Source organism: Ranitomeya variabilis, chromosome 1 (genome assembly GCF_051348905.1).
Source record: "Ranitomeya variabilis isolate aRanVar5 chromosome 1, aRanVar5.hap1, whole genome shotgun sequence".
NCBI classification, from domain to species: domain Eukaryota; kingdom Metazoa; phylum Chordata; class Amphibia; order Anura; family Dendrobatidae; genus Ranitomeya; species Ranitomeya variabilis.
In genome coordinates this window covers 705,822,894-705,837,168 of record NC_135232.1, presented here as the reverse complement: position 1 = coordinate 705,837,168, position 14,275 = coordinate 705,822,894, and the positions used below count along the sequence as shown (strand labels likewise).

General features: G+C 45.1%; 1 protein-coding gene across 1 annotated transcript in view; it reads left to right on the top strand.

Annotated features, from left to right (window-relative positions):
• Positions 1-1,961: 1,961 nt before the first annotated feature.
• LOC143777948 (cholesterol 24-hydroxylase-like) overlaps positions 1,962-14,275 on the top strand; it is a 39,466-nt gene continuing 27,152 nt past the window's right edge. The window contains exon 1 of the mRNA XM_077267348.1: positions 1,962-2,322. Coding sequence (XP_077123463.1) covers positions 2,186-2,322 — 137 coding nt within the window. The 5' untranslated portion in view covers positions 1,962-2,185. The remainder of the gene's footprint in view (positions 2,323-14,275) is intronic.

Here is a 14,275-nt window from a genome sequence, read left to right as displayed (position 1 = left end):
CCCCAGAGTCCTGGTCGTTGCAGTACTGTGGCTCCGCCGCTAAGGGGGGCTATGGTATGTCTGATGGCACTGAAGGAGTTCATCTGACCAGGTATCACATACACCAATACATTTCACAGTCGGGCCTCCAGGGGGAGCTAAGGGTGCTATTTATTAGGCCACTCCTCACCGTGTGGGTAAACTGGGGGTCAGGCAGGAAGTTAGACAGAAAGCTGACTGGGTTGGAACCAGGCAACACCTTGTGGCAGGGGGTGTTGTGGGGGAAGATTCGGTAGGGTCCCTGTCAGGTTTGGGACCCTGACAGAGGCCTGGCAAACAGAAAGAACGTCACGGGACCGTGCCTGCTCAGCATAGCGGCGGTGCCCTAAGAAAGGAATAGAAGCGAGATATATTGTGCTGAGTGAGAAACGAGATCAAAGCAAGAAGAAGAATACCAGTAGGAGTCGTGCTGTAAGACCGAGGCAACATCCTACTGAGGCGCACAACCGGCGGCCGGAACGCCGAGGAAGTATTACTATATTCAGCTTCAGGCAATACTTCAAACCAACGGCAGGACAGTCAGTCACAGGCGGGCTGTCTCACCTAAATCACCTATGAAGACATGGGGGGCACACTAGGAGAGGGGCGACTCTAGGGTCCCGGAAGAGCTCCGAGCCTACTCGTCATACGGGTGCCGTCCCAACCATAACACCGGGAGGGACGGAGGAGAAGAACTTCATCCGAACGAGTTGTGAGGGAACACGAGAAACAGACACAACCGTTGTGGGGACTATCCCGTAAGCACAGCAGGGGAGGACCACAACACATAGCGCTAGCAGGAAGGCACAGATTTCCACCTGCAAGGAGAACTCTGGAGGTGCCATTGGACCGGCCGGACTTGCGCAGCCTGGTGAACCTTGTTCCGGACTGAGGACCCAGAGACCTTCAGTAAAGAGGTAAAGAGACTGCAACCTGGTGTCCTCGTTATTTACTGCACCGCACTACCACCACCATCCACATCTATTATTTTACTGTGCGTCCCCCCCAGCAGGGTCACGGACCGGGCCTAGCCACCGTGACAACCCCAGAGCAGAGACTCAGAGGCCCGGTACCGGGTACCCCTCGGCCCTGCGGCGGTGGGGGCGCTCCATATACACTGCACAGCACTACTCCTCCTGTCCTGTATATATACACTGCACAGTACCACTCCTCCTGTCCTGTATATACACTGCACAGCACCATTCCTCCTGTCCTGTATATATACACTGCACAGTACCACTCCTCCTGTCCTGTATATATACACTGCACAGTACCACTCCTCCTGTCCTGTATATATACACTGCACAGTACCACTACTCCTGTCCTGTATATATACACTGCATAGTACCACTCCTCCTGTCCTGTATATATACACTGCACAGCACCACTCCTCCTGTCCTGTATATACACACTACAAAGTACCACTCCTCTCCTGTTGTCGGAGAGGCAACATTGGACTTTGGTAGGGTTGATATTAGTTTATTATTTTCACTATTCCTATGGGATTTTATATAATATATATATATACACCTATTAAATGGATTATCCCAAGTAATCCCCAATCCCGAGAACTTTGCAGTCTCTGGGGTCCAACCGCTGGGATGCCCATGATACCAAGAAACGGCTCTCTAAAGAGCACCGTGTAAATGGACCTGTGGTCGATCATGTTCACTGTGACGCCATTCACAAAGGCATATGAAGAGACACATAATAGGATTTTTGACGGGATTTTTGAGGGGCAGGACAAAGTATAGCAAAATCCACTGATCAAGGGTTGGGGAGAGTGTTATAGTATGTGGGCTGGTGGGGTTTGTGTGGAAGAGCTGCTTTTTTGTGCCAGTTATGCGTTCTTGGGTCTAGCCGCCCCTAATAGCTTACAGCCTATGAAGAAACAGAAGCAGAGCTCTGTGCAGCGTTTCAGGGCAGGGCCACACGGCAGCCATACAAGTCAATGAACCTTTGTTGTCATGTGCAGTAATCGGTATGGAGGAATGCCATTTCTCGTGCCAGAAATCCAAGGGTTAACATTTCTCCTTGAGTAGAGCACATGTCAAGCCAGAAGTGACAGCCCACAATCCTGTGTGCAGCCTGACAGCAAAAACACTACACAACAGTCAGCCTGGGCACACAGGTCGGGTGCAGCAGCGGTGTCCTCTGGTCAGCGACCATGGAGCTCTGGGGCCTCATTTACTGGATTCTCCTGCTGTTCCTGGTGGTGGCTGTCATCAGCTTCCTTCTGTTTTGTGGTTATATCCATTATCAGCATTTAAAGTATGATCACATCCCCGGGCCGCCCAGAGACAGGTAAGGAAACGTTCTACACAGCGTCTGTGAGCTGCCATAATTACATAGGTCGAAAAAAAGACACAGGTTCATCAGGTTCAACCTTTCTCCAACAGTTTTACATTCTCTATCACTAGATTATCTATAAACCACGTCACCTGTTGTGAGAAGAGCCCCAGCCATTCATACATGCTGTTATACTATCGGCCATTACTACCTCTTGTGGTTGAGCATGCAACAGTCTGACTACTCTAACTGTAAAGAACCCTTTCCTATTTAGCTGCCAAAATCATCTTTCTTCCACCTGTAAGGAGTGCCCCCTGATCTTTTGTAAGGTCTATGGAAAGTCGAACGTACTGACCACACATATATTTATACATATAAATTAGATCTCCTCTGAGGCATCTTTTCTCTAAGCTAAACAAGCCCAACTTTTCCAACCATTCATGTTAGGGTAGGCCTTCCATCCCTTGTAATATAGGAGATGATTTCATGCCAAATAATGTAGGAAGGGCCTCCATCCTATGTAATAATCTCGCTGACATCTTTGAACTGATTCTAACTTCTGAATGTTCTTTTTAAAATGTGGAGCACAAAACTGGATCCCATATTCTAGCTGTGGCCTCACAATTGACTTATAAAGGGGTAATAATACGTTGGGAACGCGGGATTTTAGCTCTCTTTTTATGCATCCTAAAATCTTATTTGCTTTTGTGGCTGCTGCCTGACATTGAGTACTGCTGCTCAGCTTACATGTAACCTGAATCCCCCCATCCTTCTGTAGTCTCGAGTATATTTTTTATTTAATGTATATTCCGCAATAGGATTACTCCTTCCTAGGTGCAATACTCTACATTGATCAATATTACACCTCATCTGCCAAGTGTTTGCCCATTCAGTCATCCTATCCAGATTGTTCTGCAATATTACACTATCAAGCTCAGATTTTATTATCCAACATAGTTTTTGTGTCATCAGCAAAGACTTTATCAGGACTGAATTTATGGAGATACTCTACAGTAGTATCAATGCTCTCATATACCTCTGCATATATGTCATATCCCAGAATATGAGTACATTAGATTACTTGGTTTATTACCCTGTACTCTATGCAGTGGCTTAGGGAGTAGTATACAGTATATCCAGCCCAGAGTAGCTTGGAAAACATTCCTGCACTCCCTCGGTCTGTTGTTATGGGGACTCACTAAGGTGTCGAAGGAAAAAGAGCTGCAGACAGTGAGGCCCATTGGGGGGAAGCCCTAGAAGAGTGGATGAGTGGAGTTAGGAGATCCTGTAGATTGGTCAAAATAAAACCCTGGAATGTAAGGGTTCTGTCAGGAGAGTGCATAGAAATCATGGTACCCCATAGCAGAAGTTCTATTTGTCCACCCCCCAAACAAAAAAAACAGCAACAACAAACTTTAATATTCAGCAGCGTCACAGAAGAGTATAACTCACAACATTGCAGACCTTAGGCTACGTTCACATTTGCGGTCGGCGCCGCAGCGTCGGGCGCCGCAGCGTCGCCGCATGCGTCATGCGCCCCTATATTTAACATGGGGGCGCATGGACATGCGTCGCACTTGCGTTTTGCGCCGCATGCGTCCCTGCGGCGCACGCGTCCGGGCGCATTGGACGCAGCAAGTTGCATTTTTGCTGCGTCCAAAATCAATCAAAAAAAGGACGCACGCGGCGCAAAACGCAGTGTGTGCATGCGTTTTGCTGCGTTTTTGTTTGCGTTGTGCGTTGCGGCGCCGACGCTGCGGCGCACAACGCAAATATGAACGTAGCCTTATAAAGTCATTTTCCTCCTATTGAATCCCCTAGATTGCCCCTTCATTTCCCCCATAACATATGATGCCAACTATAGTGTTCCCTGATACAAAGTATTTTTGTGATTTATTTATATTTTAAACTCTGATATTCAATTTTTTATCATCACTCTATAATCCAATATATTTATTACTGTTTATCTCTACATATATACTATTTTAAGGCATTTCAGGATTCTCCTTGGATGGTCCCTGACTTTTTAACAGTTTATGGTATTATTTCTAACAAGATTTTATATTATTTTTTTGCAGGCACTCTTGCACTTTGTATCAATTTGCCATTCACCTCAATAAAGGCATTTTTCCAATAGTTATTTTCCATTTTCTGTCGCTTTTATCTCACTTATATTGCATGTCCTGTGGGCTCTTTTCGGTGTTTAACCCGAACGGTCTGCCATTCAAATTACTGCACGTAGTCACTCACATTATTTTATATTTATTTTAAATAAGTGTTTTGATTATAATTTTGGTTTTTATGAGCTGTTACATTTAGTTTCTGTTTGAATCGCTTAGATACAGTATAATGACCCCCACATAGTCTTCCAAACAATATAATAACTGCCACACAGCCCTCCAAACAGTATAATGGTCCACACTTAGCCCTCCAAGCAGTATAATGGCCCCGACATAGCCCTGGAAATAGTATAATGTCCTCCCCACATAGTCCTGCAAACAGTATAATGGCCCCCCGCATAGTCCTGCAAACAGTATAACAGCCCCCATATAGTATGGCAAATACTATAATTGCTCCCACATAGCCCTCCATACAGTACTATGGGCTGCACATAGCCCACTGTACAGTATTATGGGCCACACATAGTCCTCCACACAGTATTATGGGCCCCATATATCACTCCACACAGTATTATGGGCCCCATATATCGCTCCACACAGTATTATGGGCCCCATATATCGCTCCACACAGTATTTATGGGCCCCATATAGTGCTCCATACAGTATTATGGGCGCTATATAGTGCTCCATGCAGTATTATGGGCCCCATATAGTGCTCCATACAGTATTATGGGCGCCATATAGCGCTCAACACAGTATTAACCCCTTCATGACCGTGGGATTTTTAGTTTTTCCGTGTTCGTTTTCCACTCCCCTCCTTCCCAGAGCCATAACTTTTTTATTTTTCTGTCAATTTGGCCATGTGAGGGCTTATTTTTTGCGGGACGAGTTGTACTTTTGAACGACATCATTGGTTTTACCATGTCGTGTACTAGAAAATGGGAACAAAATTCCAAGTGCAGTGAAATTGCAAAAAAAGTGCAATCTCACACTTGTTTTTTGTTTGGCTTTTTTGCTAGGTTCACTAAATGCTAAAACTGACCTGCCATTATTATTCTCCAGGTCAGTACGAGTTCATAGACACCTAACACGACTAGGTTATTTTTCACCTAAGTGGTGAAAAAAAATTCCAAACTTTGCAAACAAAAAAAATTGCGCCATTTTCCGATACCCGTAGCATCTCCATTTTTCATGATCTGTGGTCGGTTGAGGGCTTATTTTTTGTGTGCCGAGCTGGCGTTTTTAATGATAGCATTTTGGTGCAGATACGTTCTTTTGATCGCCCGTTATTGCATTTTAATGCAATATCGCGGCAACCAAAAAAACGTAATTCTGGCGTTTCGATTTTTTTTCTCATTACGCCATTTAGCAATCAGGTTAATGCTTTTTTTATTGATAGATCGGGCGATTCTGAACGCGGCGATACCAAATATGTGTAGGTTTGATTTTTTTTTAATTGATTTATTTTGTTTGGGGCGAAAGGGGGGGTGATTTAAACTTTTATGTTTTTTTTATTTTTTTCACATTTTTTTTAACTTTTTTTTTTTACTTTTGCCATGCTTCAATAGCCTCCATGGGAGGCTAGAAGCAGGCACAACGCGATCGGCTTTGCTACATAACAGCGATCATCAGATCGCTGCTATGTAGCAGAAATACAGGTGTGCTGTGAGCGCCGACCACAGGGTGGCGCTCACAGCTACCGAGGATCAGTAACCATAGAGTTCTCAAGGACCTCTATGGTTACCTTCCTGACACATCGCCGACCCCCGATCATGTGACGGGGGTTGGTGATGACGTGATTTCCAGCCGCCCGGCCGGATGCGGTAGTTAAATGCCGCTGTCTGCGTTTGACAGCGGCATTGAACTAGTTAATAGGCGCGGGCAGATCGCGATTCTGCCCGCGCCTATTGCGGGCACATGTCAGCTGTTCAAAACAGCTGACATGTCCCGGCTTTGATGCGGAGCCCTGCATCAAAGCAGGGGAGCCGACATCGGACGGTATAGTACGTCCGATGTCGGTAAGGGGTTAATGGCCCCATATAGCACTCCACACAGTATAAATGGCCACATATAGTGCTTCACACAGTAATAATCGCCCCATATAGTGCTCCATACAGTATTATGGGCCCCATATAGCGCTCCATACAGTATTATGGGCCCCATATAGCACTCCTACAGTATTATGGGCCCCATATAGCACTCCTACAGTATTATGGGCCCCATATAGCACTCCATACAGTATTATGGGCCCCATATAGCGCTCCATACATTTTTAAAAAAACCTCACCTCTCCCCTGCTGTTCCGGTCTCCTCAGTATCTTCTGAGACTCTGCACTGCTCAGCACTCAGGGTGTGCTGCAGTGACATCATGGCACCTTCTGCGCTGAGATGTCACAGAGCTCAGATGCAGAGGAGGAATGATGGGAGAGGGAGCCTCAGGTGACAGCTCCATCTGCCATCATTGTTTTCAATTGTATCAGCATCCAGGACCAGGATGCCAATACAGTTGAATGTACGATGCTGGGCGAAGGGGCCTGGTGCCGCCCCATATTAGCCGCGGTATGCCACTGCGTTCAGCTTGAAGTAGGCTGGCCATGCATCAGATGCCCTCTGAATAATGTAACAAGTGACAAGTAAACAGGAATTCCAGACTCCACAAATAGGTGGCAAGTGTTAGATCAATGTGGGTCCCACTGGTAGAATATTGGACTTGTGTTATTCATTTGGAGCGGCCCCCAGACGCAGGGCAGCGGAGTACTCGGTACCGGGTCTCTCGGTTCTGAGGATGCCACGGTGGCCTGACCCGGTCCGTGGTCCTGCTAAGGGGCGTCCAATAAAAGGTGTAGGTGGTGGTGTAGGTCGCAGTAAATAACGAGGACACAGGGTTGCAGTCTCTTTACCTCTTTACTGAAGGCTTCGGCATCCACAATCCAGAGCACTGCTAACAGGGCTGGCTGAGACCGGCCGGTCCGAAGGCACATCCAGAGTTCCCTTTGCAGGTGGAAATCAGTGCCTACCTACTAGCGCCTGGGTGTTGTAGTACCTCCCTGCTGAGCACCACGGGATAGTCCTCACAACTGTCATGTTTGTTTCTGTTCTTTCTCTCCGTCCCCCAGATAATATGGATAGGACGCACCCGTATGATGGGGTAGGCCTGGAGTTATTCTGGGACCCTAGAGATGCCCCTCTCCCACAATTGCCTCCGTTGTCTTCATTAGGTGATTTACGTGAGACAGCCAACCTATAATTAACTGCCCTGCCGTTGGTTTGAAGTAATGCGTGGAGCCCAATACTTCCTCGGCGTTCCGGCCGCCGGCTACGCGCCTCAGTAGGATGTTGCCGATCTCGGGGCACGACTCCTACTGGTTCTATCGCCTTTGTGCTGTGATCTCGTTTCTCACTTCTCCACAATATACTTCGCTTCGTGTCCTTTCGTAAGATGCCGCCGCAATGAAGTGCAGGCACGGCTCCGTAACGATCTGCCCTTTCGCTAGGCCACTGTCAGGATCCCACCCCTGACAGGGACCCCCCTGAATTTTCCCAAGCAACCTCTTCTCTCACTAGATGTTACCTGGGCAAAACCCAGTCAGCTTCTCTTTAACTTCCTATCCAACCCCCAGTTTTACCAGAGTGTGAGGAGTGGCCTAATACATAGAACCCTTTGCTCCCCCTGGTGGCCGGAGTGTGAAGTGTAATGTGTGACTGTGATACCTGGTCAGGTGAAATCCTTTAGTGCCATCAGACGTACCATCACTCCCCTTAGTGGCGGAGCGACAGTACTGCAACGACCAGGACTTTGGGGCGCTGCACATTATTAATCTATGGTAGTAAAGATAAGAGGATATCTGAGGGTTGCACTTGGCTACTACATTTAACTCTTCCTTGCCACCATCACATGGTCATTGAGGAAAAGAGGGGCACAGATCTAATAGCTATCAGCTTAACAAAAGCTAGGTGCTAATTTATGGAGTCTGGAATACCCCTTTAAAGTTGGGTGCATGATAGCTACATTGATAAAACACAGCCATGTGCCCGATCACCGATATGGAAAGTATCCAACCAGTCTCAGGTTGTCAAGAGATAAGAAGTTCATTTACAAGTGAGATTATAAAAAGGAGTGTTAAAGAAAGATAAAGTAAAAACCAGGTCATGGAGTCCTCCTGTGATGGAAGATGACATGAGAATCAACCCCCAATGGGTTTTTAAAGGGATTTTATGGCTAATTCCAGTAAAGTATTATACACAAAATTGCCCAAGATTTATACAAACACTAGTTTGGACAGAGAACATAAACAGAGACAGATATTTCCAATAAACAACAAACCAGAGTATAATCCAAAATATTACATTTGTATTAATGACAATGACATGAAAATAATTTGGACAATGCAATACAGAGGCTGCCCAACTACACTAAAAGGAACGCAGCGGCAGATTAAATAGAGATATATAAGGTGCAGAGTGCAAATTTATGTAAACAATCAGTGTGCAATTTATTGGAAATCTATTTTCAGTAGAGAAGCCTTTATATAAATTGTTTGAAACCGTTGGCCAATTAAGCAAAACACATACATACTTTAATAAATGCAAAGATTGTTTTATGTTGGATGGATGACCATACTCTGTTCTCTAACTAATAATCAGTCAGTATTGTCCTTGAGCAACCTCGTCTTACGAGAAAGAACAGAGACTGCATCCTAGGTCTTCTCCATGTAAAATAGAGAAATGTACAATGCAGTAAACACACAGTATATGTGCTAGTGAGAATGTTATATAGTTATTAATTCACAGTTACATAGTACAGTTGAAAAAAAAAGACATGTCCATCAAGTTCAACTGATGGATAGGGAAGGTGTATGCATACATTGATAATGTATGATCTGTCCTTATCGACTTGATCAACAATTCAGCAAAGAAAAAGGATCAATTAAAGACCTTTAATTTCACATAAGCCCCCAATGCACATTAAATAGATCTCAGATGAACAATCATTCAGCTTCAGTTGGGATCATCAGTTGTGTTGTGCAGAAGTCTGGTGGATACACAGCTGATAGTCCTACTGAATAGACTGTTAGAATTTGTATTATGGCAAGAAAAAAACAGCTAAGTAAAGAAAAACGAGTGGTCATCATTGCTTTAAGAAATGAAGGTCAGTCAAAAAAATTGGGAAAACTTTGAAAGTGTCCCCAAGTGCAGTGGCAAAAACCATCAAGCGCTGCAAAGAAACTGTCTCACATGAGGACCAGCCCAGGAAAGGAAGACCAAGAGTCACCTCTGCTTCTGAGGATAAGTTTATCCGAGTCACCAGCCTCAGAAATTGCAGGTTAACAGCAGCTCAGATTAGAGACCATGTCAATGCCACACAGAGTTCTAGCAGCAGACATCTCTACAACAACTGTTAAGAGGAGACTTTGTGCAGCAGGCCTTCATGGTAAAATAGCTGCTAGGAAACCATTGCTAAGGACAGGCAGCAAGCAGAAGAGACTTGTTTGGGCTAAAGAACACAAGGAATGGACATTAGACCAGTGGAAATCTGTGCTTTGGTCTGATGAGTCCAAATTTGAGATCTTTGGTTCCAACCACCGTGTCTTTGTGCGACGCAGAAAAGGTGAACGGATGGACTCTACATGCCTGGTTCCCACCGTGAAGCATGGAGGAGGAGGTGTGATGGTGTGGGGAGTGCTTTGCTGGTGACACTGTTGGGGATTTATTAAAAATTGGAGGCATACTGAACCAGCATGGCTACCACAGCATCTTGCAGCGGCATGCTATTCCATCCGGTTTGCGTTTAGTTGCACCATCATTTATTTTTCAACAGGACAATGACCCCAAACACACCGCCAGGCTTTATAAGGGCTATTTGACCAAGAAGGAGAGTGATGGGGTGCTACGCCAGATGACCTAACCTCCACAGTCACCAGACCTAAACCCAATCGAGATGGTTTGGGGTGAGCTGGACTGCAGAGTGAAGGCAAAAGGGCCAACAAGTGCTAAGCATCTCTGGGAACTCCTTGAAGATTGTTGGAAGACCATTCCCAGCGACTACCTCTTGAAGCTCATCACGAGAATGGCAAGAGTGTGCAAAGCAGTCATCAAAGCAAAAGGTGGCTACTTTGAAGAACCTAGAATATGAGACATAATTTCAGTTGTTTCACACTTTTTTGTTAAGTATATAATTGCACATGTGTTAATTCATAGTTTTGATGCCTTCAGTGTGAATGTACAATTTTCATAGTCATTAAAATACAGAAAAATCTTTAAATGAGAAGGTGTTTCTAAACTTTTGGTCTGTACTGTAACTATTTATCACCCATGGTAATTCTGCTTCATGTCACCTGTCTTATCCATGTTTTTTTTTTTCCTGTGATGTTTTGTGCATAAATATGTGATTCTCCAGAATTTCTTTTAGTCTATGCCTGAGGCTGCCGTCACACGGTCAGTATTTGGTCAGTATTTTACATCAGTATCTGTAAGCCAAAACCAGGAGTGGGTGATAAATGCAGAAGTGGTGCATATGTTTCTATTACACTTTTCCTCTAATTGTTCAACTGCTGGTTTTGGCTTACAAATACTGATGTAAAATACTGACCAAATACTGCTAGCGTGACGGCAGCCTGATGAAGAGACCTGTGTAGTCTCGAAAGCTTGCAATTTGTTACTATCTTTTCAGTTAAAAGGTATCAACCACTGAGGACTCTCAATTCTAAATATTTGTCAAACAGATGCATTTTTTCAAACTGCAGCATGTCACTTTCAGCGTATTTGCAGAGTTTTTTCACCCATAGGAAACAATGAGTACGTGCAAAAACGCAGCAAAAAACGCAGGTATCAGTTTTTGGTGCAAAAACCTAAAATAAATTACAGTAAATCAGGCTTTTTTTGGCCCACTAATCTTTATCAGAATGAACAAGAGACAACAAAAATGCAGCAATAAAAAAGCAGAAAAACCTGCTTTTTGTAAGCAGCTTCTTTACTGCCAAGAGAGTGTTTTGCCTGCGGAAAAAATGCATCAAAAACGCAACGTGTGAACATAGCCTATAGGGAAGCCACTGCGAGACTTATATCCAGGGAGAACATATAGATTGGCCGATTTTAGTCTCATGTGTATAGAGGCCTTAATTGACTTCTGTGGCCAAACAAAAAAAGTAGAATGGATCAGCACAACCTAAGGGCTTGTTCACATGATCCTTTTTTTGCTGCGGATCCGCAGCGGATTTGCAGCTGCGGATCCGCAGCCGTTTTCCATGCAGGGTACAGTACAATGTTACCCTATGGAAAACAAAATCCGCTGTTCCAATGTTCCTTTTTTCCGCTGGAAAATCCGCGCTGATTTTCTGCGGAAAAAAAGAAGTACCATGTCAATTCTTGCTGCGGATTCCGCAACTGTTTTCCACCTGCACCAATAGGAAAGTGCAGTTGGAAAACAGCAGTGGAATCCGCAGTAGAAACTGCACAAAAACCCGCAGTGAAAATCACCGCGGATTTGCACTGCGGGTTTTCCAAAACAGGACCTGAAAAATCCGCAGGAAAAAAAGGATCGTGTGAACATAGCCTAAAATATCAAATGCATAAAGGAGACGAATGATGGCTGCAGTTCAACATAAATACACCACAATGTAAAAGCAAACACTGAAAACAGCAATAATTACACTATTGCTACACATCAACTGTTTCTTTACAATATTAATAGGATATAAGGGTCTGATAGTGGAGATTGCTCAAAACAAGGGTCTTTCAGGGCTGGGAAGTAAACACAAAGGAAAAGAACCAACCGACCAAAAAGTCCAGAATAAAAATATAAGTACTTTATTGAATAACAATATTAATAACAATAATTGGAACCAAAAGGACAATGTATATATATATAAAAAAATGTTTTAATATATTTTTTATATATAAGGCAGCACATCCATTAACAATACTGAATCTATATAGAAGAAGAGACTAGAAAATGAATGTAAAAAAAATTAAAAAAAATGTGCATATAAAAATAAACAGTGAAAAGTGTATATCACATATGTGTTATCATATAAATAATGCAACCAAAAAACAATTATTTGTGTACCACAGAACACAAGTGCTACAAATTGTGAAAAAACTCAGTAAAAAAAAAAAAAATCATATTGCTGAGAAACATGATGAAAAAATAATAATAAAGTATAGTGATATCAAAAACGAATCCAGTGGATTAGAGAAAAGGGACACGATTAGCATGGAAATAATGTATAAAGTAGTGATCAAACACAAGATCAAAAAGTGCTTACAGGAATAGTGTAGTCCCTCTCGCACAGGATGGCGTGCCGACCCAACGCACGTTTCGGCTTGTTGCCTTCGTCAGGGGATGGGCTGGGAAATGCAGAATATCTGCTTAAAGGGCCATACCTGCTATGTCTGATAGCATTGATAACTTTGAGATATAGGGTTAATTTGGAGGTAATAGCGTTAGGAAGGTGTCCGCCCGCCATACTCAATGGAGAAAATGGACTTTACTCGTCCTGGGAGCCACCTTTAGTCACTGGTCAATACATAGTGAGTGGTGGCTGTATGCACGTGCAGCGCCCCAGAGTCCTGGTCGTTGCAGTAATGTCGCTCTTCCACCAAGGGGAGTGATATTACGTCTGATGGTACTAAAGGAGTTCACCTGACCAGGTATCACAGTCACACACTACACTTCACACTCCAGTCCACCAGGGGGAGCAAAGGTTCTATCTACTAGGCCACTCATCACACACGGGTAAAACTGGTGGGTTGGATAGGAAGTCAGACAGAAGCTGCCTGGGTTTGACCCAGAGAGGACCTGTCGGGCAGACAGGGGGAGAAGGAGGAACATCTGAGCTGCAGACAGGGGGTCCCTGTCAGGGGTGGGATCCTGACAGAGGCCTAGCAAGAGATGGAACGTTATGGAGCTGCGCCTGCACATCATTGCGGCAGCATCCTAAGAAAGGACACGAAGCGAAGTATATTGTGGAGAGTGAGAACCGAAGTCACAGCACAAGGAGATAATACCGGGAGGAGTCCTGCCCCGAGATCGGCAGCCTCCTTCCGAGGCGCCTGGCTGGTGGCCGGAACACCGAGGGAGTACTGACTCTACGCATTACTCCAGACAATGGCAGGACAGTCAATTCCAAGTTGGCTGCCCAACCTAAATACTTAAGAAGACACGGAGGCAATTGTGGGAGAGGGGCATCTCTAGGGTCCCTATAAATTAACTCCAGGCCTACCCCGTCATACGGGTCGTCCTATCCATATCATCTGGGGGACAGAGAGAGAGAACATCAGAAATATTCACGAAGGTTGTGAGGACTTTCCCGTGGTGCTCAGCAGGGAGGTACTACAACACACAGGCGCTAGTAGGAAGGCTACTGATTTCCTCCTGGCTAAGGGAACTCTGGATGTGCCTTCGGACCGGCCGGACTCAGCCAGCCCTGTGAGCAGTACTCTGGACTGCGGACGCTGAAGTCTTCAGTAAAAGGTAAAGAGACTGTAACCTTTGTGTCCTCGTTATTCATTGCACCTTACAACGACCACTATCATCATCCACACACTTTGGGAAGCCCTGGGGACATACTTCACCTGTGGGAAGGTATACCATCTGGCTGCCATTCCATCACCCCAGCGGACCCCCAGCAGCGTCGGTCACCCTGACCGAATACCACAGGTGGCGTCACGAACACCGTACAAACTTACACCTTTAATTTGGCGCCCCTCAGCAGGGCCACGGACCGGGTCAGGCCACCGTGACATCCCCAGAACCGAGACCGAGGGACCCTGTGCCGAGTACCCCATTGCCCTGCGCCTGGGGGCGATCCACACGCTCCTGCACTATGACTGATATAGCAGCTATGCAT